The following is a 21,502-nucleotide window of genomic DNA, read 5'->3' as shown; positions in this document are numbered from 1 at the left end:
AACACCACTTAATTCCACCCCACTGTTCCCCTCGCAGCTGTAATGGTCACCCACGATGGGTTACACAACAGGCTTCAGGCCATGTAGTTACCATAAAATTTATTTGCCGTTTGTTGCTTGCTTGAATTTCTTGGGTTTTCGATGATGACTCTTGAATTTCTTCTTTAAAGGGCCTGACTGTTTCTATAAAGAAAAAAGAAAAAAATAGGCTTATTTCCAAAACCCAAATCCAGCCCTGCCCAGGAGAACTTAAAGAAAAACTGAGTGTGGTTTCCTTGACCAACAGACCAAACAAGCCCAGCCCTGTCCTGCAAGTCAAGCACATGGTTTCCTTAGAGACAGTGGCGATCTCCTCACAGAAATGAACCTGAACTTCATCCAGCCCTCGCTTTCCAGTTTGATATGGTTATAAAGATCCAGTCCCTTCCTCAGGGGCTGCCTTAGAGAGCTACAGGTTTATCCATCTTTATGTATGTGACATTTTGGGGAGGAAAGTTACGGATCCCATAAGACGCAGCAGTCTCCCTGTTAACTCCCTGCACACAGTTAAAACAAGCGTGCAGCAGGAACCCGTCAAAGACGAGCAGTTTATACAGGCAGGAACATCCCTGGTTAAAGCAGATGGGATAAACATTTACTAGCAGTAATTCACACCTCGGTGGCTGGCACACGGGGAAAATCTATTCTCAACAGCTTTGCACCTTCTGCCGGTTCTCAGACAGGAACAGATCAAACACCTACAGGCTGGGATCCCGGTTCTGCGCTCCCACGCAGCAGCGTGATTCCCACCTTTCCTCTTTTGTTGCCAGCTGCTCTGCTGACATCCATTCTTCCACCATCCTTGCCGTTCACGTCACCATTCTGCTTGGCCCCCTCATCCTCGCTGTCTGTTGCAAAGTCATCGCTGCTCTTTGTGGTCTGTGGAGCTGCCAGGCTTTTTTCTGGGAAGAGCGCAGCTAAAATACAAAGACGTAGCTCAGGAGCAGTTCCCTGTGCACACAGGCTCTGCCTCCCCCTAGCTTTGAGGGCATCTTAAAGGTGATTTGCCAAGCTGCTTCCATTCCTGGAACACATACGAGTCACTACTGAAATCCTTGGGAAATACACACTGGTGTTTTATTAGAAAAGCGCTGGGTGCTCTCACTGGCCCAGTTCTGGGAACCGTTCAGCACAGGTGGTTCTGTGTGTTCCACCCCTGCTCTCCTGCTCCCAATATCAGTCAGAACGGCCTCACCAGCTTCTGTCAGACCCGAGGACTTGCTGAGAAATGAGGGAAGTGGAGGTGCCTAAAGCCACAAATCCCAGTGGATCTTGCACCCCTCCCCTCACACCTTAAGTAATCCAACTTAGTGATAACTGCTATTTTTTATTCGGTAGTGATAAGCTTTTCTGAAACAGAAGAACCCCCAGCGGGATGGAACTCTCAGGCCTCCGGCACACGAGCAGCAGGATAAAGAAGCTGGGAGAAAATTAGCCAGCAAACTCCCTTTAGAACATGGAGGATACCAATATTCTTACTCACGTGGGTACAGGTCGCTCATGCTGTCGTCTGTCTCCGCTCCATCCTCATCGCTAGACTTTGGCTCCCAGAACTCCTCTTTTCTGTGAGGTCGCGTGCTCCCATTCGTCTGGTCATCAGGGTGCTGCGGCCGCTGCTTCTTCTGCTGCAAGCAGGCGGGGACGTACTCCACTCCTTCCTTCTGGCACTGCTCATCTAACAGGGAGCAGCACTTAGCGAGCCTTCCCAGCCGCCCCAGTCCTTTCGTTCCCATCTCTAGTTTATACTGAATGCAACTCAAAAGTACGTCAAGCTCCAACTCTGATACACATTCACATAATCTACAGCGATACCATCAAAGCCTGGAAAGTTGTTAACACACAGACTGTGCCGGACATGTCAACCACCCTCTCCAGGCAAATTTTAGAACCGCTCCTCTCGAGTAAGGATGTTCCAAGGGCCTATTGCCCTCTACACCTGGATCTGCCTTCCTCACTCTGGAGCACACCCAGCAATAGCAGAACATCACTGTCCATCTAAAGGAAATTTAACTGGAATCTCAACAGCTCAGGGAAAAATGTTGTCTGGTTATATCTTCAGAAAAGCTACTTACATGTTTTTAGGGCCTTCTGATAGCGCTTCCCTTGGACGTGACGCAGCACGTGCTCTGGAAACTTGTTGATGTGCCGGAGAGTGAGCTTGCAAAACAGCTGGTGTCTGACAGATGCAGAGAGGAAGAAGGAACAACAGAGTTTGAGTATGCTATTACTTTATAACTTTTCACTTACAAGCACTGCGCTCAAAGTTGTTAAACACTTTATAAAGACTTTCCCAGTTTCCCCCAAACCCATAAACACTCAAGAACTTTGTAAAGCTCAACTGCTTTATTTCTGAGATGGAACACTGTGTGAAGCACAACGCACGAGAGCAAGAATACGTACAGGTTCTTTGTGCTGGGCACTATGTGGGGCTCAAACTTGGCGTAGTCAAACTCTCTGGCCGTCTTTATCAGCCGCTGGTACTTCTTGCCGTTAGTATAGGCCTGCAGCTCCGAGAGCCGACACGGCATCTCGTGGCCTGTCAGGCGGCACCTCACCTGCAGGAGAACCGGGCGGTGCGGCCGGGGATCAGCCGGGATGGGGAGGGCAGGAGGGGGCTCCGGGTCCCAGAACCACCCTCCTCCCCAACCACCCCGACTTCCACAGCAGCGGAGAAGCCCCCGGGGCAGGGAGCCACTGGGGCCGATGGGATCTGCCGGGGAACCCTCCCCGGCCCGGCACCAACGGGCCTGCTCTCCCCTCAGCCACCCCTCAATAATCCCGCAGGGAGTCACCACAGCCCCCCTCCAGGGGCAGCCCCGGCGCCCCGCAGCCCCGCACGACCCGGCCCCACCTTGCCCGGCTCCGCGAGGCTGAGGAGCGGGTGCTGCCGCAGGAAGAGCCGCTCCCGCTCCGGCACCTCCGCCATGGCCGCGCCACCCACAGGCCCCGGCCCCGCCATGCAGACCGGAGCGCGCTTCCACTTCCGGTGCGAGCAGCCGGCACCATAGAGAGGGGTGGCTAGAGAGGAGCCCGCCCGCGCCGGGACTGTCTGGGCCGGTGGCCGGTGGCGGCGAGGGGGACGGTGGCGGCGTTGCCATGGCGACGGGGCGGCTGCTGCTGCTGCGCGCGGGGCCGCGGCTGCTGCGGGAGCGACGGGAACGGGTGAGGGGAGCGGGGCCGGTGAGGGGAGTGGGTGAGACCTGAAGGGAACGGGGCCAGTGAGGGGAGCGGGGCCGGTGAGGGGAACGGGGCCAGGTGAGGCGAGCGGAATCGGGTGAGGGGAGCAGGACCGGTGAGGGGAACGGGACCGGTGAGAGGAACAGGTTAAGCCTGAGGGGAGCGAGACCGGGTGAGGGGAACGGGACCCGGTGAGGGGAACAGGTTAAGCCTGAGGGGAGCGAGACCGGGTGAGGGGAACGGGACCCGGTGAGAGGAACAGGTTAAGCCTGAGGGGAGCGAGACCGGGTGAGGGGAACGGGACCCGGTGAGGGGAACAGGTTAAGCCTGAGGGGAGCGAGACCGGGTGAGGGGAACGGGACCCGGTGAGAGGAACAGGTTAAGCCTGAGGGGAGCGAGACCGGGTGAGGGGAACGGGACCCGGTGAGGGGAACAGGGCCCGGTGAGGGGAACGGGGCCTGGTGAGGGGAACGGGGCCGGGCAAGACCCCGGCCCTGCCCCCGGCCCTGCCCGAGGCCCCGGGGCCTTGTCTGCCGTGGGTCGGTGCCCCCGTCGCGCTGTGGGGACCGATTTCACTGTCCGGGGAGAAGCGGTGGCAAAAATGAGAGGAATCGGTGGCAAAAAGGCTGTGAATGTGTCTGGAAAGGGGAGGGAGCGGGAGGGAAGGTGCTCGGCTGGTGTTTATTTCAAGAACAAATTACGATGGTGTGTGTTTTTGCTGATAGCATGGCTGGAAAGGGAAAGATCATTTTTTGTTTTGTTTATTTTAAATTCTAACCTTATCTGTAGTGTTTCTCAAGTGGTTGCTCAGATGAGATTTAAGTCAATGGGTAAACAGAACTCTGTGCAATCACTGAGGCAACTGATATAATCTAATACGAATTTTACAAAGCAGAGACATTATAAGGGATCTTTTTTGTTTCATGTAGGTATCACAGTGCTTGATCAGAAGAACGTTTTTTGGCTATCCCCTGAGTAAAGCAGGCTCTGGGCTGGTCCAGCAGACTAAAGGTAAGAACAGATTTGTTTGTGTTTCTGATTCGTTTTAACCTTATAGTAAGGGATGACACTTCCTGCAGGAATTTGGCATCTCCTCTCCTGTACAAATCCTGTTCCTCATTCTGTTTTCCTCTAGATCTGTGTTTGAGGTTGTGCAGACCACGAAGTTCTACAACAGCTGCTGACACATCTGGAGAGGATGTTTTACTCAAATGGGGGCTTCTCCTGGTCCCTCTGGCCACGTTCTGTCTTGGCACTTGGCAGGTACCAATAAATATTTCATTTTTTTCAAGGGATGAGCACTCGAGGGCTGTCAGAGTTTTCCATCTCTGGCTGTTTAATCTAGTTCAAATCACAGGCCGGGTAAAGACTTGCTGTTATTTTTACCTTTCTATTTTCCAAGTGTCCATTTGTAAGTCTTTAAAGGAGAGCTGCTTATTTTTTACACTTATATTTCACTATAAATATTTCCTCAAAATGAAGCCAGTAGCCTCCACTTTCATATCTCTAATTACCCAGTTTTAAGCCATGTCTGGGGAGAAAATCATGACAAAGATTTTAAGGCTTCGTGGGGTTATTACATTGCTCTGTTCTACCACGAGGAATTACTTTTGTGTTTGTGCGCTTTCAGGTTCAGCGACGCAAGTGGAAACTGGATTTGATTGCACAACTGGCATCAAGAATTACATCAGAGCCCATCCCTCTGACGTTAGAGTAAGGAAGCTGAGATAGTTATTGTCTGCAGAGCACTGACAGTGTGCTGGGGCAAAGAGAATCCTACAATTTGCCCTAATTTGATATGCCTATCACACAGCCATGATTTTGTTTTCATCCTGTTCCGTGCAGCCCCATGGAACTGAAGGAACTGGAGTACAGACCTGTAAAGGTCCGAGGGCATTTTGACCACTCCAAGGAGCTCTACATTTTGCCACGGTCACTTGTGGACCCTGAGCGAGAAGCCAGAGAAGCCGGGCGGCTGACATCCCACCCGGAAAACGGAGCAAATGTCATTACTCCTTTCTACTGCACAGAACTAGGGTAAGTTAGTTAAAGTCATGTTCATGTGAGCAACTCACCTGTGTTTTGAAAAGCTGAATCACGATGGTTGAGTTTATATAAATTTCTCCCTTAAAAGGCATCTCTCAGAGTCTTTAGGTCTGAGGCTTAATTCAAAATCGTATTTAAATTCCCTTATAATGCGCACTCTGACACAAAAAGGGGCACTAAATGTATGGGTTGCTTCTTTCTTTGGCACTTAGTTCTAGGCAGAAGCAAAAATAAACTTCATTTCACTCATGGGCCTTACTTCTTTATGTAACTCTAGGGTCACGATTTTAGTCAACCGAGGATTTGTGCCCAAAAAGAAACTGAAACCGGAGACCAGGCTGAAGGGACAGGTAAGGGGGGTACAGGGAATGTTGTGTGTCACCTTTTGCCCTGTGATCACCCAGAGGCACTATTGACAAACCTAGAGAGGCAGAAGCCACGTTCAGAATCACGGGACATTACTTGAATAGTCATTTCACTTCTCAAAAATAAACCTTTTCTTCCCATGTTTTTTAAGTGAGTAATGTTTTTATCACAAACAAGGAGATGTTCTTGATCTGCCTTTTTCCCTGCTGTGACAGCACTGCCCCACTGCAGGGCACAACCCCTTGGTTTATAATCAGACCCTACAAGTGCCATATTTTTCTACCAGGATCTTGTGTGCCAGAATATGAAATGAACCTTGACATTCAGTTCCTTTTTTCTCCCTTGCACTTCTCTTCAGATTGAGGATGAAATTGATCTCACTGGTGTGGTGAGGTTATCGGAAACCCGGAAACCTTTTGTGCCTGAAAATAACATAGAGAAAAACCGTTGGCACTACCGTGACCTGGAGGCGATGGCCAAGGTGACCGGCGCTGAGCCCATCTTTATCGACGCAGATTTCAGTAAGTCACAGAGGAACCCAACCCCATCTCTAGATCATGTCAGTCTCCCTTTCCGTTTAGTTCTATATTTCCTCAGGGCACTTGGAAAGGTAGAATCATGAATCGTGTATTAGAAAAGACCTTTGAGTCTAAGATATTGCATCTTTGTGTACTCTGCTAGGTTTGCTCTTTTGAAGGTGACAGGCAGCACTGGGCGGGGGGTAAATAGTGCAAGAGGTGCAAGTGGGGTTCAAGCACAACCAGCCACTTACCCCACAGCTCTGGCTTTGCTGGTGAACTGGGAACACCATTGCGTGAGAAAGAGAAGCAGGGAAAGACTTCTCACCTTCATCCCCTTTCTCACAGCAAGGGCAGCTCTACGTGGTGCAACTACAGATTTAACTTGTGCCTTGTTTGTACCTGCAGGAAGCACAGTCCCAGGGGGGCCCATCGGGGGCCAGACAAGAGTCAGCCTGAGGAACGAGCACATGCAGTACATTATCACCTGGTGAGTCACAGCGAGCGTCCCATCCACCTTCCACATCCCATCCTATCAGAAAGCTCTGCCTGGCATTCTTGCCCCTGCCTAAAACTTTTAACATTTGCACAGTGATCTGAAATAATTGTTTTATTGCACCATAGCACAGTTCAGGAGGTTGAGTCGATCGTAAAAAGAAGTAAATGTGTGGTTTTGTTCTCTTTCGTAGGTATGGCTTATGTGCTGCAACTTCATTCTTGTGGTACAGAAAATTTATACAGAAGATGCCTCTGTGAGGGGAAGGGCTGATCTCTTCTGTCCTGATCAAGAGCAGACTTTTGTGGAAGAGAGCACTCTGGTCAGTCCTGAGTAACTAAAGCACCCAGAGGTTCAGGGCATGTTCGGTAAACATATGCAGCAATCAAGCTACAGACTTTAAGCAAGACACAGACTGAGCTCCTACCAGTGTGTTTGGCTGCAGCTTGGAAGCACTGAACTTCAAAATTATTAAGTGGCTGTTGAGGCTAATGCATAAATCAGCTTCTCTAGACATCTCAGGATACAATTTTCTATCGTGGGTGGTAGTTTTAACTCCTCCACTGCTGCATTTTCCAAAAGACAGCAAGGGATTTTGTGAATCAAATGCTTTACACTGAGTAGTCATTCCTGAAGTCAGGAGTGGGTCACAGCAGTTGCACCAGAATAAAGAGAGGGACTATTGGTACCTTGTGACTTGCGTTGTACATCTTACACCTCAGTGACAGACCTGCACTAAAGGTTATTGTGGCTACTCCAGTCTAGCTGGGTAAAGCAGCCTGTGGCTTTGCAAGCGCACGAGGAGTAGCCAAAACAAGCAGCTACCTCAGCTGGAGCCGTACCAAGCTTGGTAGCATCCAACAATGCTGCAAAGACCACGTCAGCAGCCTGGGAAGAACAGAAGGACAAGAAGGTCCAGATTCTTCTCCCACTTTAGCCTTCACAAACCAGTCTTGCCCCAGAAGAGGCATTACAGACCCCACACCTGGTGAAGTGTTATAAGAGACCACTGAAACTTCATCTGGGGTTTATTATTTTTATGTACAGAAAACATGGTACCAATCCAGTACATCTTCAGCCCAGCTTGGTAGCCAGTTCCTTAGCCTTTGCTTTTTCAAGCTTAGCAATGCGAGCCACTGATTTTGGACCCAAGACGTTACCACCCCAGTGACGACGGATCTGCAAAGAAAGAACAGGTTAGATGTCTCATACAATCTCTTAATACATCATTCAGTCCACTTGCTCAATTCCACTCCTTGCTGCACAAGGGGAAGAGCTCCCTCAACTACAAAGTCCCACAGAGTCAAGCAGGGAACTGCATTTCAGAGCAGAGATGCAAGAGGTTAAAATTTTTCCCCATGAATGGTGCTGGATTCTGCTATCACTTAACATCTGGATTTAGGGGATGAGCTGAGCCTGGCTGAAGCTGTTGCCTTAGCTCCATCCTAGCCCTGCAATAGCTCCCTTTACTCCTAACTTGATGACGGTGTTCACAATTTAGCCCACAATCAGGTAAAGAATCTGGATACACTGTAAGCAAATCTTGGTACAACACCCCCAACAGGCTCAAATCTGATGTCACTATGTCTGAAATAATCTGCATTTCACTGGGAAGATTTTGGGGAGGGTAACAGTATAAATAACAGTATAAATTAAGAGGGTGGAAGCATGGAGAATCTTACCTCATCATATCTGTCATTGTAGTTGGTCTTGACAGCCTCCACCAGCTTTGCAAGGGCTCCCTTATCCTCCCTGTTGGTGATAAGTTTTAATTCCTTTAGAGCCTCAATTTAACATTTTCCATACATCTTTCACCTCAGGATTTAGGTGCTTGTAGTGGCTATGTGATTTTTCAAGTTAAGCATCATACGCAAAGGGTAAACCACCCCAACCATCAGTGCTTTAGGAACATGCACTGCTCAGATTAAAATTAACTAAAATAATCAGGATCCAACAGAGCTCTTCTTACAGAGGTAGTATTTTATTTAGTGTTACTACTTGAAACTAGAGAGACTCAAGTATAGTTCTCTGCTTACAAGCAGTTGCTTTCTCCACTACAGGGAATGGAGGCTGCACACAGAATACTTACGGGTTAACTTGGGTGAAAGCAACAGAGGTGCAAGTTTTCCTGTGGACCAGTCGGCCCAGTCTGGCTTTGCCCTTGATGATGCAGTACGGCACTCCCATCTTGCGGCACAGAGCTGGCAAGAAGACCACCAGCTGAAAAGAAAGGGAGCGTGCTGTATAACTGAGGGCAAACATGTTCTTATTCTGTGAATCAGCCTGGGCTGTGGCAATTGCTCAGTGTTAAAAAGCTCGTTTTGCTCTTCATTGTTGATTCAGGTGAAGAAATTCATACATCATTGCAAGGGCCAAGCCTCCTGGTAACTATGAACATGCATAAGCATTCTAGTTCTAGTAAATAAAGAGTTTTTATGCTTAATTTTTTCACACAATAAACTTAGCCTAAAATGCATTTTCACCCCAAGCCCAGTTCTGACCTCAGCTTAAGTTACACCAGTAAGATGTACCAGTGAGCACACTTACCTCAATGGGGTCTACATCATGAGCAATAACGACAAGCTGAGCTTTCTTGTTCTCTACCAGAGTTGTGACAGTGTTAATACCTGAAAAAAAGTTACAAGTAAGCTTTGATTCCGCTCAGTCTGTGTTCAGAGCTTTCATTTAAGCCTCATGCAACCAGCTCAGATTCCACACAGTGCAGCTTGATTATCAACAGTATGAAAACTTTTCACATCCATTCAGTAGCAAAGAGATAATATTCCATGGACAATGTGCTAAAGCTCAGGGTTAAAAAGCTCGTCTATTTTGCTCTTCACTTTGAGCTCAGGTGAAGAAATTCATACATCATTGCAATAGCTTGTCCAATTCTGTGTGGCTGGAGTAGAGCACCAACTCTCGAGTTTTCTACCTAAATACCACACTCCCTTATATGCAAACAGCCAAGTCCACATACAAAATTACCTGCTCGGAGGACCGGTGGTCGCTTAGTTGGAGCATCTCCCTTTCCTGCAGCTTTCTGCTCAGCACGAGCCAGTAGCCTCTGCTTCTTCTCTTGCTTATTTTCTGGCCTGTATTTGTGCGCCAGCTTCAGGAGCTGTGTAGCTGGAAGAGAACATCTACTGGTTAGTTAGTTGCATGAACTGAAAAAAATCTTGAGCATTACTTTTAGAAAGACTGCAGTGCATCAGCGATCTTGGTGGTTGTCATCAAGTGTATTTAGACTGCAAGGTTGGCATCATTTGCACAGTGCAAGGGCCGAGGTAGCAGGGCGCCTGCAGAGCTCGTATTCACCTCTATGTGCATCTCTGCACTGCCTGGATGAGGAAATGGCTGTAGACTCTCACAGCAATTACAGTGAAATGTGGTAAACCTTCTTCTTTAAAGCAAGCAGCATAGACACTGTCACCTGGAAAAGCCTATTTACTTGTTCACAGAAGACCTGAAGTCTTCTCTTCCCGTTTCAGTGTCAGCCTGCAAGAGCCTGCACTCATACAGACTTCTCGAACTATCTGTTTACACAGTTGAAAGAATCTTCCATGTTCTACATCAAGCTGGAAGAAGGGACTCCGATACAAACATGCAGTTAAGATAATCCTGGGTTTAGGTAATTAAATAGGAAATTAGGTATTTTCTATCCCTATCAAGAATTAAGGCAGCAAATTCAGACAGCAGCTTGCTGCTGACATCTCCCCAGTCACTATTAAAGCCTGAAAGGCTTCCAAAGATACTCTCCAGCTTACCCTTATTGTCTTATTTTCCTTTCTTTCCTTTGCTGATCATATCCCAATAATGACCCAAGCCAAGACAATTTTTGGGGCACATCCTTACCTGTCTGGCGATCCAAGGCCTGAGTGAACTGGTTAATGGCAGGAGGCACCTTCAAGCGTTTGTAGAGAATGGACCTCTGGCGCTGCAGCCTGATGTAGCGTGGCCATTTCACAAAACGTGTGAGATCACGCTTCGGCTGGATATCCTGTCCTGAAAATACAGGCTTTAATTCAAAGCTGTTCCTCACCCACAGAGCAGCAGTGTGGAATGGGCAGGAGTGCATCAGTGATCTTGGTGGTGATATGTCAGCACTATCACTCAGATAGCAAATATTCTTTCACATCATCTGCACACCATACAAAAACAGCACTACAGAAATCTGAATTGATTTACCACGCCATGTGCAAAAGCACGAGATTCATCACAATAGAATCACATAAGGCATCTTTTTAATATGGAAAATTGAGCAAATTGTCTATAACCACCTTCATGCACCTAACAAAGGACAGCTCTTAACTGCAAGGCAACTGCCTTCATCACTCTTCACACTATAGCTTTATTACAACACCCTTCTGTTTACAATTTAGACATCTGTCTCTAAACCAAAAAACCCTTGAACAAGTATCCCAAATTTCTACTTACTCACCAATGCCAAAGTTCTTGGGCCTCTTCTCAAAGAGGGGGTTGACAACCTTCTTGGCCTCCTGCTTCTTGACTACAGCAGGAGCTGGTGCCACCTTCTTGCCCTTGGCCTTCTTTCCTTTCGGCTGCAAGTAAGAAATACACTCTCTTTCCATCTTTTGCCTCTCATATTTGTGTACTTCAAAGAGCTTTCAGTCCCACTTGCAAATGCATTTTCCCAGGCATTGCCCCAGCCTAGCAGCCTCGTTCTCCTAGAGAGATCAAGTCCTTCGCTTTGACGTAGAAAAGTTTATAAACCTCCTTGAGAAAGACACGGTTTGATATCGCATCTTTCTCTCCTCGGCGGGTATGGAACCGCTCAAGGAGCAGCTGGCGCTCCCCAAAACCCACCGCGGTTACCGGACACCGAGCCCGGGCTGAGATTCGCCCCACACTGGAAAAAACGCAGCAGCCTGGCCGAGCTGCCCCGCTCCCGCAGCCCGAGCCGGGAGAAGCCCCAGTCGCTGGGCCGGGTGGCGCCGCGCTACCGGCGAGTAGGCCCAGATTCGGCCTCCCCCGGAATCATCGCCGGTCACGGCAAACCGGGCACGAAACACCCCTCCACCACCCCTTCAGGCTTCCGAGCACCCGCGCGGCTCTCCGTGCCACGCCGCCGCGCAGCGATGGGGATGGATGGCGGCGGATGACCCCAACCCCGCCCGAGCCCCACTGCCACTCACCATCTTGGACTAAGGAAGAGAAAGAGGCAGCAATGCATGCCGGGAAATATCTATGGGGCGCGACGTCTCGCGAGAGGACGGCGGGGGCGGGGCTTGAGGGAGCGGGGCCGGGCGCGCGGGCAGCCATGGCGCAGCAGCGGGTGCTGCCGCAGAGTAAGGAGACGCTGCTGCAGTCCTACAACAAGCGCCTCAAGGACGATGTCAAGTCCATACTGGACAACTTCACCGAAATCATCAAGACGGCCAAGGTTGGCCTGGGCTGTAGCCGAGCCCTGGGTGGGGGTTTTCCCCAGGGGCGACTTTGAGGGGGGATTGGGGCCCCTGAGGGGAGAGTCGGCGGCCCTGAGGGGACAAAAAAGCCCTTGAGGTGTGAGGGGAGAACAAGGGACCTGAGGGGAGAAAAAAAGCCCTTGAGGTGTGAGGGGAGAACAAGGGACCTGAGGAGAGAAAAAAAGCCCTTGAGGTGTGAGGGGAGAGCAAGGGCCCTGAGGGGAGAAAAAAGCCCTTGAGGTGTGAGGGGAGAACAAGGGACCTGAGGGGAGAGAGGGCGGCTCTGAGAGCGAAACCCCTGAGGGGAGAAGGAGCCGCCATGAGGGGAGGGCAGGGGCTGACAGGGGGGGTATGTCTCCCCTGAGAGCAGCTGTGAGGGAATGAAGAGGGTTTATTCCCTCAGTTCTCCCCGGCTGCTGCTGGCCTCCCTGCGTCCCAGCTGTGGGCAGCAAAGCGATGTTGCTGAACTGGGGAGAACCAAAGGGGAATGGTAGTAAAGATGATCCAGGGGTGTCTAGTCCAGAGACCAGCCCAGGGATTCCACGTGTGGATTAACTAAAATGCGATGCTTTATAATGTAGTAATCATGTATTGTGATTCTAGTATGTAAAGGTGGATGTGTATACTTTTTTCTTTAGATTGAGGATGAAACTCAAGTATCTCGAGCAACTCAGGGTGAACAAGATAACTATGAGATGCACGTCCGAGCTGCAAACATTGTGAGTAGCGCTCTGTGGTTCAAATCCGCAGGCAGCACTTCATTTGGGAGCTGTTGGGCTCATTACTGCATCTAGGGCAGTCTTTGTAACACTCACAAGGAGTAACTTGGGATTTAGGGTGGCTCTTGGGTGAATTTCTTCACTAGAGGAAAAGCCTGGGTAGCCTGGCTTGTGAGCTACAGGCTTCTGTCAGAATCCTCACGTAATATGGGAGTTTCTGCTTTATTCAAGGCTTGTGCTGAAGGAGCAGCTTGGGAGATCTTGTTTAAGACTTGGAGCAAAGTACTGTTTAGATACGCTATGTGCTATATGATTTTTCTCCCTGCTACAAGGTCCGAGCTGGTGAGTCCCTGATGAAACTTGTGTCTGACCTGAAGCAGTTCTTGATCCTCAATGATTTCCCCTCTGTGAACGAAGCTATCAACCAGCGCAACCAGCAGCTGAGAAACTTGCAGGAGGAATGTGACAAGAAGCTGATTGCACTACGTGATGAGATCTCCATTGACCTGTACGAGCTAGAAGAAGAATATTACTCTTCCAGGTACAAATAAGGCAGCGGATTTCTGCCTTATGAGTCCAACTCTTTTGGGGTGGTTAGTCCAGACAAACAAGTAGTCCTTACAGTGCAGGTCTTGAGAATGTTCCCAGCAAAACTTCACTGCTGTTTTTAATTGGGTCAAACTCTTTTTCTGTAACTAAAGCCATTGCCTTTTCTTTGTAGATACCCTACAGGGTATAAATGCCATAGTGAAAGAGGTATGCACAGCATCCAGCTCTAGGTGCCTGCTTTAGTTTGGTAGGTTCGACAGATAATTTGTTTCGGCTTCCTTTGTAAAAGGAGATCAATCTGCTTGAGGGTGTAGGCTTGTCTCTGACTATCCCTCTGGAGAAGCCTCTCTCTTTCCCTGGAGAGACTAACTTGCTGAGCTGGATCCTCACGTTAGATGAGATCACATCTTCGTGGGGAGTTCTTTCACAAGTGACCATGTAACACCTTGTGCCTTCACCCTTTGCTGTCCCCAGCTGCCTGGAGTCCTGCTGGGGAGAATGTTTGAAATGAGCAAAAAAGAGATGCTCAGTTTCATTGAATTCTGAAGCAGTCATAGGATTTTCTATGGAAGACTTATTACTGATTTGTTTGTGGGATTTTTAACACTTTTTTAAAAGACTCATAGGAAACAGACTTCAGAGAGTTCAGACACTTTATTTTTTAATTTTATTTTCTGCACTCCAGCACTTCTAGTTGATGATGCAGTAAATGAAAGCAGGAGAAAACAAATGAGAACCTGATTATTTTGGCTGCACTATCCCAGCTAAGTGAAGTCAGTGCGATAGTGCTATGACTTTTAAACAAAACTAAAATTTTCAAAATTTTATTTAAAATCTTAATGACCAGATTTTCTATTTTTGCTTTTCCCTTCTTTCTAAAAATGCTGAATGTCTATAGCCCCATCTGAGTCAACTAAACCCCTAATGGCTCAGTATCTTTGGAAGTTAGGCCGTTATGTATGGGTAATTTACACTTTTCAAGAGTAAAAAGATATTGATATAGCTTAGGAATTGCTGCAACATAGGAAGACAACTTGAGGTACAGATTTAGAGTTGTTTTTCAAACTTTACACAATTTTTTGAGAGGTGGCAAGGGATCCTAGGAATATCTCGGAATGAAGAGGGGTGGTCACAAACCCAAGCACCAGCCCGTGCCTTGGTAGCTCAGGGATGCGCCCATGACTTAGGCTGCATACAGCACAGCGATGAGCTGCATCCACTGTGATGCGGCATGAGCTGATAGTGCCTCACATGTGCCAGACGTGCTCCTCCCATGCTGTCACCAGCCTGTGACCGCTCTGGCAGTAGCTTTAACTTCTGGACTAAGAGGTTCTAACCGTGCTGGCGTGGTCTGTTCACCTAGTGCCATGTAGAGTAACCTTTTGTAACAGAGCTGGCACTTAAGCATGACCATTGGCGTACAGCAAATTGATTTGCCTTTGGGCAAAGAGTCAACGCAAGGGGAGGAAACTTGGCAACTGCAGAGCTGTGATCCCTCCACTGAAGCCTCACGTCATGTAGCACTTGATCGTTTGCTTTTAGCACTTGTTCCCTTCCTGTGCTTTTTCCTGTCTTTTTCTGCACCAAAGAAATTGCATGTGTGTGTAAATATAGAAACAGTGATTTATTCAGCCCTTTTATAATGAGAGCACTAAGATATTTTTAATGAAAGCTTATTGTCTAATGTGGGAAAAAGGGTTTATGTTATGTCACATAGTCGCGGAGTGATAATCGTGTTTAAATGGCTGTAAATGCAATAGCTAATTTGCACACAAACGGGCGTTCTGTGCTGACCTGGGAGCCCAGCTGGGGTCACTTCTCTGCACCATCCATTACTTTCTCACAGGGCTTGATCCTGCAGGATTTATCAAGAGGTGCACAGTCCAATGTAACTAACAGGCGTAAGGTCAGGTTTCGTTGCCAGGTTTTTTATGTGGACGTGGGGGTTTTGATGAGACCTGAAAGCAGGACTGTGACACTAAAGCTGAATAGATTGTTCTGAAGGAACCTTTGCTTTCAGTCCCTGTGTTCAGGTGGTTTCCTAGAGCTGTTCCTCTGCACACAGACCTGGCCACCTGCCCCAAGGGGAGCGGGGAGGTCCCTTCCCAGCAATGACAAACCCGCAGTCAAAGGGCAGAGCAGCAGGCTGGGCATTGCTGCTGTGGGCTGGGCAGCAGCTGCGCATTCACCCTGACTTCTGAGTAGTGTTAGGTGAGAGGCAAAGCTTAGACTTTCAGGCCTGTTCTAACTGGAGCAGCAGGAGAAACACTTACGCTTCTCATTCAGATAAAATGTTGGCACCTGCCAAAATGTGGTGGATGCTCTGGCCAGGTTCTTCTTGAAAACAACGGCCTGAGGTCTGAGACTGACAGATGACTCATAGTTCTGGTTCAGCGCTGAAGGTCTTTGCTGATTGAACCCGTCCTCATGGTGTGTTGGGGACTGTAGGGAAGGGCATCCAAAGGATTTTACAAAGGCCTCAGATATAAAACCTGTATCTGTTTTACTTCTATGGCAAAACCAGCCAGAAGAGAGCTCAGAAGTAGACGCTTTCAACTAGTGCTTTGTGTGCTTATTCCCCAAAGCGGTAACTCCAACTCTAGCTTGCCTTCTCTCATCCTAACCCCAAAACTTGTGTTTTTGTTCCATCGCTCCCTTCTCTGAGATCACAGGAGCTGTCTTGAGTGTGGGGTTAAATCTCAACATGTTTCATGTTTGTGCAATTTGAAGTGTCTCGTATCTCTGCACTTAAAATACTCCCCAAAGCATCGATTCAAGTCCATACATTAAAAATGTAAATAAAGCTGCAACAACAAAATCACTTGACCCATTGGGTTTGTTTTACTTTGAACGCAAGCTGCTTTCTGCTCCAGCGCTCACTTTGTCTTGGGTGTCTCTGTGCACAGCTCCTTCCTCTCTTTGGAATTTATTTCGGTTTTGTTCCTTTTTCTTTCATAATTTTTAGTTTTGGCCCTTCCACATTATGTTTTCCTCAGAGCACAGGCAAGAATGAGCCAGTTGTTTAAAAGCATGACTTTCCCATGCTGCTGGTTCATCCAGCTCTGCAGTGGTCAAATCCACCAAGCTGCTTTTAGAACAGCTTGGGTTCTGCTGAAAATGGTAGGAGCCATTAGTATGTTATAATCAGGCTGGGGAGCTTCAGTAGGAAGACCCAGATGTTCTGTGGAGCAGTTTATTGAAAGGGCAAGGGTGCAAAGAGGTTTCTTCTTTATCCTCACAGGGGCAGGATTTCTATATTTTTTTTTTTCCTCACATAGGTTGTGATCTAATTCGAAGTAGAATAATTCTGGATGAGTTCCTTGCCTCACTCAAATCAGTAGCAGAACTCCCATCTTTGGGGTGCCAACTTCAGCCCAGATCTCTTTGGGGACTCAGAGCATCTGGATGAGAATTGAGCCCCCGTTTCAGTCTGTAGCAACAGTTCTGTCTCTGAAATTCCCCTGATCCATGACGTTCAAGACCAACCCTTAAGGGTATCTTAGGGAAGCCCAGTCTCACAGGACTTTTGATGAATTTGTGATCACAGACCTTACCTCCATGATTGGTTTTTTGCCATTTTCTTAATGCTTTGCTTCTGTCTTGCTTCTCCCAACCTCTCCCTCCCTCTTGCCCCGGCTGTCTCTCCTTCCTGGGGTTGTTTGTTCTGGAAAGCTACAGTCTGTGTGACAGCAATGATCTGCCGCTGTGCGAAGCCTACTGGAGACAAGACTTTGCCACGCTCTCCCCCGAAAGCCTCTCCATGCCTCTGACAGCTGCCACAGCAGAGCAGAGCGTCGCCACCTCCCAGAGCTCAACCCCGTCGCACCCCCACGTCAACGGGCACGGGGCAGGCCCTGTGGAGCACTCCTGAAGAGGATCCTCTGCTGCCAAAGCTGTTCCTCCTGGCTGCTGGACGTCTTCCACCTGCTGTATCGAGCATCTCCCTCTGCCAGAAGGCACTGGAGCTGTGGTGACAGGTTTCTGCCCACTGGGTGGCCCCGGTGCTTTCTCCACCCTGGGACGTTGCCATGAGTGTTCCTCGCCCTTAAGAGAACACGATAAGTAAATAACAAAGCTGATTGTTCTAACAAATTAGAGTTAGGTTTGCTTTTACGTGGTAGTTATGTGTAGAGTTTGTTAGAAATCCAGTTTGTTTCCATGTGGAAGCTGTAGGAAGAGAAAAAAACAACCCAGCAACCACAAACAGAGCATTCCTGCAGATTTTTTTTCTGTTAAAATGTGAAGAATGACTCACATGAGAAGTACTTCACCCATTTATGTCAGGTCAGCATTGAGTTTGTTGTACTTTAATCAGGTCAGTCATGGTTTTTTGGGTATGTCTTTTCAAAGTTTATTTCAGTTGTTTTTATTTACCAAACATTCACTTTTCTCCAGACATTGGAAACAAAGTATTTCTATCAGCAAGTTCAATCTGGAATGTTGGGACTTGAACTTTTGTGGGATAAACTCGAGCCAAATGTGGGGGCAGTGAGTGTTTGGGGGTTTTTACACCACTTGCCAAGCTTATTGACGTTCTGGATGCTTTAAAGCTCTCTCAGAATGGCATCTGACAACCTCTGTTCTACTGAACTAGAGTAAGAAGCTTGTAGTAGTTTTTACACTGTCAGAGCGCTTCACAAACTTGAACTTCATGCTCATAGTTGTTTGAAAGAGGCTCCCAAGAGCCCCTTATCCAAGAGCAGTTTGGAAAACCAAGGAATCGGACTGAGGTGTTGATGGTGCCACTTGCTCAAGGCTGCAGATAGAAGCACTTCAGTTAATCTGCTTCCTTTTCCAGTGTTTACACAGAAACTTTCTGCTCACACAGCCTGAGCCAACACCAACCTGGCATTTCTTTTGGCTCCTAATTTCACCGGATAGGTCTGGAGGTGACTGGGCTGCAGGGAGGGACACTCGGTTACTCGCAGTTTCCTTCCAAAGCAGCACGTTCGGTGCTTCTGCCCGTTCCCTTGGCAGTTGTTCCAGGTGTCGTGGGCACCGCGGAGCCGCCCGTGCATTCTGGCGGCTGCATTGAACTTCTCTGGTGTTCTGCTGTAGCGTCTCCTTCCTTAGAATGTGAATTTTGCCATAACTTTTGTCCCATTGTTCTTCCATTCCATTTCTTTTTTGTAATTAAGTGGTTTAATAAAACTAACTCCTTTGTGTAATTGTTCAAGCGTGTGTTTTCAGCCACAAGGCTTCGTGACAACCTGATGGTGTTGAGTGTGCGTTGGGACAAGTGTTCCCCACGGCTCTGAAGGAAACCCCTGCTCCGTGCCCAGAGACCGCCGGTACCGGGACACCCGCCGGTACTGGGCACCGCGCACCCCGGCCAGGCGGGACTCTGGCAGCTACAGACCGAACCGGTTACGGGTCTGTCTCCTCCGACCCCGTCATCACAAATCGGGGTTTGGGAGCTCCAGATCGGAGCCGGAGCGAACCGGGGCACAGCCTGCGAGTGGTGGCCGGGGAAACGGGGCCAGCGGGGCGACCCGAGCGCCTCCCGTCTGGCTCATCACCCACGGCGGCTCTTGGCGCCGGTTCTTGCCGCCTCGCACTGCGATGCCGTCACTTCCGGCGCGGCGCGCCGACGCCACTTCCCGGCGGAGTGCCGCATGAGGAGGATGCCGCTGTCCTCCCGGTGCGCTGGGGCGGGAGCGGCGCCTCTGCGGCCCAGCCGGGGCTGCGCGGCCTGTCCGCGCTGAGCCGGGGCCACCGCGGGGCGAGCATGGCCAGCCTGGCCGCGCAGGACTCCTACCTGCAGGGCTTGGCCAGGAGGGTCTGCGCGCAGAACGGCCCGGAGCCGCGGAAGAGAAAATTCGGTAACGGAACGATCGTATCTCGGCCTTTGTCCCCCCGGGGCCGGTTTGGGGGAGTCTGCGCTTGGGGCGGGTTTGCCCGGGCGAGTGATGTTGTGTCGTTTTTTAAGAAAAAATAAACAATTTCTTCTGAAATACGGGACTGTGAGCAGTTCTGCTCACGTGGTGATCGGATGTGGGGGAGCTGAGGTGTGCAAGAGTGTTCGACTCTATTTAAATACATCCTAAGCGATGGAATTTTTGAAGACTGAGATGTGCTGTTGCAATGCTGGAACTTTATTCTTCAGAAATAACTGCATGTTGTGTGATTTGGCTCTGCCTTCCAGTGTCGACACCAGGCCAGCCCGAGGATGCTGGCAGACAGCTCAAGAAGAAGAAGAGAAAGAAGCCCAGGAAGCAAGCTGAGAAGACAAATGTTCCTTCAATCAAACAAGCTGCCTCTAACACCAATAAACCTCCCCCAGGACAGAAATCAGCTCCTCAGGCCAGCAAATCACCTCCACAAGGTGCTACACAGAGCAGAAATGAGAGCTTGGTCACAGGTAAGAACACCAGCGTTGCCATTGCCTGGTCAAAGTTACCTGAGCTGAGGTGGCTGCGTTTGAGTTGCATCACACATACAGAGTTTGGAAAGCTTTTCAGAAGTTCAGCTGAATTGAAAACGTCTTTGCTTATTCCACGTGCCCTAAAAGCTTGTGCATATGGATGTAAATTTGTAATGTCACCACTGGGTGGCTCTCTGGACCAGGAGCATTTAGTCTGAATCACAGATTTTTATCTATTTTCCTCTCTTTTTCAGGGAGCAAAAGTGAACTTGGTTCCCCTTCTTTTTCCGCGATGAATCTCTTACGTCAGAGACTACACGAGAAGATTAAAAAAGCTTCTGGACAAGTATGAAAACTCTTCATATGTATCTATATGTGTGTTTATACCATGTAAATTCTCCTTAGGCTCCCAGGGAACGTAGGATCTACCAAGGCTCAGGGTTTGCGCTAATTCCATCTCCTCAGGAAGCGTCTGTGGGTATTGCTGGAGATGTGTGTGTGTTCTGTGGGCTGGGAAAATTGTGAGAAAAGACCTGATTTGGAGGAGAGCCTGGCCCTGGGGATTTTTAGGACAAAGAGAAACACTAAAAGCCCGAACGAGGACATAGCTATTGAGTGTTAAATGAGAGTAAAGGGTTTTAAATGCTTTTTTGTGTTTAGTATCTAAAAGCTGAACCCCCAGCTTCTTGTCACAAGTGGTGTATTTCGTAGGAGAAGTTTGGTATCAGGAACTTGAGGACATCCCACTCTTAATTCTGCTTTATCCCTTTAAAGCTTCTGGTTTATGTCTCTCCTTTTTAGGACGATGCTAAAGAATTACCCCCTGCAGTCCTGGAGAGGAGGCAGCGCAGGAAGTACGAGAGAGAGAGAAAGAAGCGCCGAAGAAAGGAGTTGAAGATGAAGGCAAAAATGGAGAAAAAAGAACCTGAGGAGGTACCGGTGGAGCCAGAAAGCAAAAAGGAGGAGAGCACGTCTGAGATTGTCTATAACAGGGTTGAGGTCCATGGAGAGAACGAGTTGAGCAAGATCCAGAAGAAGAAAGAGAAGAGGAAAGCGGTGAAAGGCAACATCACTCCTCTGACAGGCAGGAACTACAAGCAGCTGCTGAGCAGGCTGGAGACCAGGAAGAATAAACTGGAGGAGCTCAAGGATAAGGACCAGCAGAAAGCTCAGGAGCTGGAGAACAAGATGAAGTGGACAAATGTTCTCTACAAGGCAGAAGGCGTAAAGATCCGTGATGACGAGGAGCGTCTGAAAGAAGCCCTGAAGCGTAAGGAGAAGCGTAAAGCACAACGCCAGAGGCAGTGGGAGAAGCGGACGGAAAAAGTGGTGGAAAGGATGCAGCAGCGGCAGGAAAAGCGCCGCAAGAACATCCAGAAGAAGAAGAAGGACAAGATGGAGAAGAAGAAAGCGAGGGCCAGGAAGAAAGGCCGGGTTCTGCCGGAGGACTTGAAAAAAGCTGGTTTAACGTGAGAGCGCGGCAGCTGCTCCAGGGAAGGGACGTTCTGCTGGGGCGGGGTGGGGGGGACTGTTTAATAATTTTTAAAAAAGTTTGGTAAGTGTGTGTTAATTAAATTTCCTATCGCAAAGAAACGCCCTCTGGCTGATTTATTGTAACATGCGCCTGCCGGGGTGGGTGGGTGGAGCCTCGAGGAGGCGTGGTCTCGAAGGGGCGGGGCTTGCCCAGGCTCCGCTCCCGCGCTGCCATGGCAACGGCGAAGCCTCCGCGCCACGCGCCCCTCCCGCCCGTTTGCCGCCTCGAGGGGAGCGCGCGGGCCGCGGGCGCTTCCCGCCTCAGCCCGGTC

The 21,502-nt window shown here is 49.0% G+C and overlaps 5 protein-coding genes across 7 annotated transcripts; 3 read left to right on the top strand and 2 right to left on the bottom strand.

The window, feature by feature from the left end:
- Positions 1-84: 84 nt before the first annotated feature.
- On the bottom strand, positions 85-3,044 carry SURF2 (surfeit 2). 2 transcript variants are annotated; one of them, XR_013923042.1, is made up of 6 exons: positions 2,891-3,044; positions 2,440-2,594; positions 2,112-2,215; positions 1,523-1,714; positions 655-956; positions 85-183 (listed from the first exon to the last, which is right to left on the bottom strand). XR_013923042.1 is itself a non-coding variant. In XM_080356203.1 (6 exons), the coding sequence occupies exons 1-6, from the start codon at positions 2,996-2,998 to the stop codon at positions 100-102; spliced, it is 810 nt and encodes a 269-aa protein (XP_080212329.1). In that variant the 5' UTR covers positions 2,999-3,044; the 3' UTR covers positions 85-99. The 2 variants fall into 2 exon arrangements, 1 of the variants encoding a protein (XP_080212329.1); XM_080356203.1 differs by having other exon boundaries at positions 790-956.
- A 10-nt stretch (positions 3,045-3,054) lies between these two features.
- Positions 3,055-7,330, top strand: SURF1 (SURF1 cytochrome c oxidase assembly factor). Its single transcript, XM_080356202.1, has 9 exons — positions 3,055-3,201; positions 4,146-4,227; positions 4,352-4,479; positions 4,847-4,929; positions 5,062-5,253; positions 5,540-5,612; positions 5,987-6,149; positions 6,555-6,636; positions 6,836-7,330. The coding sequence occupies exons 1-9, from the start codon at positions 3,136-3,138 to the stop codon at positions 6,900-6,902; spliced, it is 936 nt and encodes a 311-aa protein (XP_080212328.1). The 5' UTR covers positions 3,055-3,135; the 3' UTR covers positions 6,903-7,330.
- A 322-nt stretch (positions 7,331-7,652) lies between these two features.
- RPL7A (ribosomal protein L7a) lies at positions 7,653-11,837 on the bottom strand. Its single transcript, XM_080356205.1, has 8 exons — positions 11,796-11,837; positions 11,081-11,201; positions 10,495-10,644; positions 9,628-9,768; positions 9,190-9,269; positions 8,732-8,862; positions 8,325-8,394; positions 7,653-7,821 (listed from the first exon to the last, which is right to left on the bottom strand). The coding sequence occupies exons 1-8, from the start codon at positions 11,796-11,798 to the stop codon at positions 7,717-7,719; spliced, it is 801 nt and encodes a 266-aa protein (XP_080212331.1). The 5' UTR covers positions 11,799-11,837; the 3' UTR covers positions 7,653-7,716.
- A 66-nt stretch (positions 11,838-11,903) lies between these two features.
- On the top strand, positions 11,904-18,506 carry MED22 (mediator complex subunit 22). 2 transcript variants are annotated; one of them, XM_080356055.1, is made up of 4 exons: positions 11,904-12,043; positions 12,704-12,784; positions 13,117-13,325; positions 17,012-18,506. In XM_080356055.1, exons 1-4 carry the CDS (start codon positions 11,921-11,923, stop codon positions 17,202-17,204), a joined length of 606 nt encoding a protein of 201 aa, XP_080212181.1. In that variant the 5' UTR covers positions 11,904-11,920; the 3' UTR covers positions 17,205-18,506. The 2 variants fall into 2 exon arrangements, with proteins under 2 accessions (XP_080212181.1, XP_080212180.1); XM_080356054.1 differs by having other exon boundaries at positions 17,006-18,500.
- Positions 18,507-18,898: 392 nt separating this feature from the next.
- Positions 18,899-21,194, top strand: SURF6 (surfeit 6). The gene is made up of 4 exons (XM_080356053.1): positions 18,899-19,155; positions 19,479-19,694; positions 19,952-20,043; positions 20,499-21,194. Exons 1-4 carry the CDS (start codon positions 19,062-19,064, stop codon positions 21,168-21,170), a joined length of 1,074 nt encoding a protein of 357 aa, XP_080212179.1. The 5' UTR covers positions 18,899-19,061; the 3' UTR covers positions 21,171-21,194.
- Positions 21,195-21,502: the final 308 nt, after the last annotated feature.

This window comes from Nesoenas mayeri (assembly GCF_963082525.1).
Source record: "Nesoenas mayeri genome assembly, chromosome: 18".
Taxonomy (NCBI): domain Eukaryota; kingdom Metazoa; phylum Chordata; class Aves; order Columbiformes; family Columbidae; genus Nesoenas; species Nesoenas mayeri.
This window is presented reverse-complemented; position numbering and strand designations above follow the sequence as displayed.

Bases quoted from the DNA above. Each gene is read 5' to 3' on its own strand.
- SURF2 (XM_080356203.1), bottom strand. From the start codon at position 2,998: ATGGCGGGGCCGGGGCCTGTGGGTGGCGCGGCCATGGCGGAGGTGCCG. The intron at 2,595-2,890 runs GTGGGGCCGGGT...GTTCTCCTGCAG, and splicing joins GCCTCGCGGAGCCGGGCAAG to GTGAGGTGCCGCCTGACAGG. The intron at 1,715-2,111 runs GTAAGTAGCTTT...GCTCCCTGTTAG, and splicing joins TCAGAAGGCCCTAAAAACAT to ATGAGCAGTGCCAGAAGGAA.
- SURF1 (XM_080356202.1), top strand. From the start codon at position 3,136: ATGGCGACGGGGCGGCTGCTGCTGCTGCGCGCGGGGCCGCGGCTGCTG. The intron at 4,480-4,846 runs GTACCAATAAAT...GTGCGCTTTCAG, and splicing joins TCTGTCTTGGCACTTGGCAG to GTTCAGCGACGCAAGTGGAA. The intron at 6,150-6,554 runs GTAAGTCACAGA...TTGTACCTGCAG, and splicing joins CTTTATCGACGCAGATTTCA to GAAGCACAGTCCCAGGGGGG.
- RPL7A (XM_080356205.1), bottom strand. The intron at 10,645-11,080 runs GTGAGTAAGTAG...CTGTATTTTCAG, and splicing joins GCCCAAGAACTTTGGCATTG to GACAGGATATCCAGCCGAAG. The intron at 7,822-8,324 runs GTAAGATTCTCC...CTTTCTTTGCAG, and splicing joins ACAATGACAGATATGATGAG to ATCCGTCGTCACTGGGGTGG.
- MED22 (XM_080356054.1), top strand. From the start codon at position 11,921: ATGGCGCAGCAGCGGGTGCTGCCGCAGAGTAAGGAGACGCTGCTGCAG. The intron at 12,785-13,116 runs GTGAGTAGCGCT...CCCTGCTACAAG, and splicing joins ACGTCCGAGCTGCAAACATT to GTCCGAGCTGGTGAGTCCCT. The intron at 13,326-17,005 runs GTACAAATAAGG...TGTTCTGGAAAG, and splicing joins GAAGAATATTACTCTTCCAG to CTACAGTCTGTGTGACAGCA.
- SURF6 (XM_080356053.1), top strand. From the start codon at position 19,062: ATGGCCAGCCTGGCCGCGCAGGACTCCTACCTGCAGGGCTTGGCCAGG. The intron at 19,156-19,478 runs GTAACGGAACGA...TCTGCCTTCCAG, and splicing joins GCCGCGGAAGAGAAAATTCG to TGTCGACACCAGGCCAGCCC. The intron at 19,695-19,951 runs GTAAGAACACCA...TCTCTTTTTCAG, and splicing joins AAATGAGAGCTTGGTCACAG to GGAGCAAAAGTGAACTTGGT.